Here is a 3,575-nt window from a genome sequence, read left to right as displayed (position 1 = left end):
ATGGAGACGACGTCGACGATGATTTTGTAGCAGACGTTTTATTATTTAATAATGTTTAAGCAATTGTTTTATTTAGTCGCACGGAACGATGAATCAATTTAGCCTTCGTAATTTATATTAGAGTTAGTAATGAATACTATAAGACACTGTTTTATATAAAAATGAACAATATTTATTACTAATAATCAATACAAAACCTTAGTTTAATTAACACTCGGTTATTATACTTCTAGCGACAGAGGATTACTTAACTTAGACTCCTTGTGCGAGTCGAGATTGATCTTTGAATATGGAATCGTTAACAAAGGAATTGGAATTGAAACAAGATATAGTGAGTTCGCGGAGCGACTCCTAAGAGTCGACCGATCGCGGTGACGCAAGAGCTAGAACTCTCTCACTCAACTGAACTGCTTCGCCTCGCAACGGCGGAGTGACGCTTGGCTTGATATTGCGCGGGTGGGGGTACCCCACCATGTCGCCCAACAGTGACGCAACTCCCGCTCGAAGTGTGGGAGTGGTAACGGTAATTAATATCATCGATGGTAATATCTTAGATGGTAACTTATAATGGTAACGTCTTAGATGGTAACTTATGATGGTAACGTCTTAGATGGTAACTTATGATGGTAACGTCTTAGATGGTAACTTATGATAACTGCTTAAGTGGTAATGGTAACGATGGGTTTTACCTTTAATGGTAACTTATGGTAGTAGTACCTTTTAGTGGTTACAATGATAGAGTTATTGGTTAATACTTATGAGACTAATAAATGTTAGTTACAATGCTTATGAGGCTAGTCGAAAATAAATGTTGGGAGTGAAACACGTTGGGGATATAACAGAAACACGTTGGGGATATAACACCCCCCCCCTTATAATAAAATGTTGGCGTATGCTAACATTTTTGAACTCTTAAACTATTTCCACTTCACGTTGACTGTCTTTCACGTATCTGCGGAGTTCGGAATAAGTGTATGTAGGATTGGTGTTGGTTTCACTTCTCACTCTTTCGCATGTTGTCACGGGTTTAGGGGGGCGGTCTTCTGTCGACGAAGGGGTTTGGGGCGGGGCATCTTCGGGTGCTGATGGTCCATCCTTTGGTTCTCGTCCGATATGTATCAGCAGTTGGGTCACCGAGCTCCACACTGCACCCAGCAGGTGCATGCTCCAGCCGTATATGGAATGTAATGCATAGCCATGGATCAGGGTATCAATCACAAGTTTTACCACCCGTATGATGATAAAAATAGCGAGCACTCCAGCGCTCGCCGATCCGAATGTTACAAAGCCTTTCCAGGCCTTTGCTCCAGCGGACTCGGCTATCTTGTTGAGCGAGTCCTCGTCCAGAAGGTTGAGCATCGAGATGCTGCCTGATGGAATGGTTTCGCCCAGTGCTCCTCGGGCGATTGTGTTTAACATCGACGGTTTCTCTACCGGAAACATTATATGGGAGCGGAGTCGCTCCAGGTCGTCATTGTTATAAATGCCGCTCGTTGCTAGTGACGCAGGACTGCTATAGTGCCACTTGGGGTGTGTTAGCGGCTGGATGATTGGCGGTGCTAAAACCTCGATTGGCTTAGGCGTAAGCCGGAACCAGCTTCCGTGGATTTTGTACATTGCTGGTAGTAGATCGCTGCAATCTTTTATAGTTCCGGTCTTGGCAAGTATTCTCGAACGTGGAAGTAGAAAAAGCGAGGCGTTACGGTGTGAGACGGGTAGTTCGTTATAACAATGGTCAGTCTGACGAATCTTGCATTCCACAGGGACGCATCTCACTATATGTATAACTTCACCGTTGGTCACTGCGGTGTATCCGGGCTCTCTCATTATCCGGAATGCCATTTCATCTGGTGCTACACTAGCCAGAGTTAGTGCATTTTGCAGTATTTGTCTTTCCAGTGCGCACTTTTGTTCCATAATGTCCCTGTATAGCTGAGTGAGTTGTGTCTTGATATGTTTTTCTACGTAGACAAACTTCGAGTTCACGTAGAGGAAAATATCCAGATTGTCAACGGCAATTTTTCCTCTTGTCCGAAAGGTCCGTCCTTTTGTGGTTTCTAGAATACATAGCTTTGGATGTTCCGTTTGCGTAAGTTTATATCCACAAACGTCGAATTCTGATGTTTTGGTAAGTGCGAATGTGGTCTCCTGAGTCGTTACGGTATATATAGTTGGTGTAGATTGGTTGACTTTTGGTTTTAGCTTCGTGGCAAGGCCCTCGTATATTATGTCATACTGGTCGAAGTGACAATGGTCAACTGGTAGTGGTGACCAGTACGTTTCTGCACCTTCGACGTCTATGCAATAGCCATGTGATAGTTTACATTCTGCCCCTGATGGCATTATAGCTTGCCCGGTGGACCTTTTAACTTGCACCTCAAAAGTTTTTAGAGTAATTCTTAATAGAGCTTGGACCACTACATTTTTCCAGGTTCCGTATCCATCTGTGTATTGGGCGCCTTCACATGACGCTTCCGTAGTAGCCGATCCGGCTAGAGTTACGGTTCTCAGATTGGTTGCGTTTTTTATTATTCCGTCAACCATGGCATCGCCCATACGGAATGAGCCGGACTCATGAAGTCTTTTGCATGCGTGTTCTCCGATCTCTTGTAGGTATTCCCGCCTACCGTTGTGGACTATCGAGGCATGCGAGTGCATACCGCAATAAGTAATTGTTCTGTCCACTTCCACTCTGCATTGTATGGCTGGAGTTCGGTCGAAATCCGATAATTGCATCAGCTGGATATAGGTTTCCTCCTTCTCTGGTTCAATGTCGTTGGTGTCACATGCTCCCACGTCGAGGAGCGATATCGTGGTTACGTTGAATCCTTCCCCTCCACAGTCATAACCAACGAGGCACGAAGCGAGGGGTAATGTTACTAGTGTTAGGAGGAAGAACATGTTTATTCACTGTCGTCTGACGTGGAACTGCCAGCTGCGTTGTCCAGCGATTGTGTGCGTGGCTCTTCATGAGGTTGGAGGGGAGTGGGGGCTTTCTTTAGCTTATCTGCATGCACCGTTTTGGTTATCCTATCACTTAACTTTATCTTAATATTATGGTTACCTAATATTTCGGTTATTCTATAGGGGCCAGTATATTGGTCCCCCAGCTTGTGTGTCGGTTCTTTTAGGAGATATGCTTTATCGCCGACCTTAAAGTTACATGGATTCGCTTTCTTATCGTAGTAGCGCTTGGCTCTAATTTTTGCCCGCTCAAGATTTCCGCGCGCTGTTTCCTGGGCATTTCTAATCTTATTATACAGGGCGGTAAGGTAGTCGGCATAACTCTCGTTCGATATGTCCTCTGGCAATACTTCACATGTCGGTGTCCGCGCAATTTTACCGAAGACGAGTTCATGGGGAGTATATAGCGTCCCCTCGTGTACGCTTGTGTTGTATGAGAAGCATGCCAACTTAAGGTGGCTGCTCCAATCCGTTTTGTTTGATATGACTTGTTTCAGATATTCCCAAAGGACATGGTGGGAGCGTTCGATAGAACCGTTTGCCTGTGGTCTGTACGCTGTCGTGTTATATCTAGAGATTTTAAATCGTTTAGCGATTGCCTTCATCAAACT

The 3,575-nt window shown here is 44.6% G+C and overlaps 1 protein-coding gene across 1 annotated transcript; it reads right to left on the bottom strand.

Annotated features, from left to right (window-relative positions):
- Positions 1-576: 576 nt before the first annotated feature.
- LOC120357696 lies at positions 577-3,040 on the bottom strand. Its single transcript, XM_039448912.1, has one exon. The coding sequence runs from the start codon at positions 2,899-2,901 to the stop codon at positions 913-915; it is 1,989 nt and encodes a 662-aa protein (XP_039304846.1). The 5' UTR covers positions 2,902-3,040; the 3' UTR covers positions 577-912.
- Between the last annotated feature and the right edge of the window lie 535 nt (positions 3,041-3,575).

Source organism: Solenopsis invicta, chromosome 1 (genome assembly GCF_016802725.1).
Source record: "Solenopsis invicta isolate M01_SB chromosome 1, UNIL_Sinv_3.0, whole genome shotgun sequence".
NCBI lineage: Eukaryota > Metazoa > Arthropoda > Insecta > Hymenoptera > Formicidae > Solenopsis > Solenopsis invicta.
Note: the sequence above shows the minus strand (reverse complement) of the source record. Positions and strands in the feature narration are given on the sequence as shown.

Coding starts and splice junctions, on each gene's coding strand:
- LOC120357696 (XM_039448912.1), bottom strand. CDS start 2,901: ATGTTCTTCCTCCTAACACTAGTAACATTACCCCTCGCTTCGTGCCTC.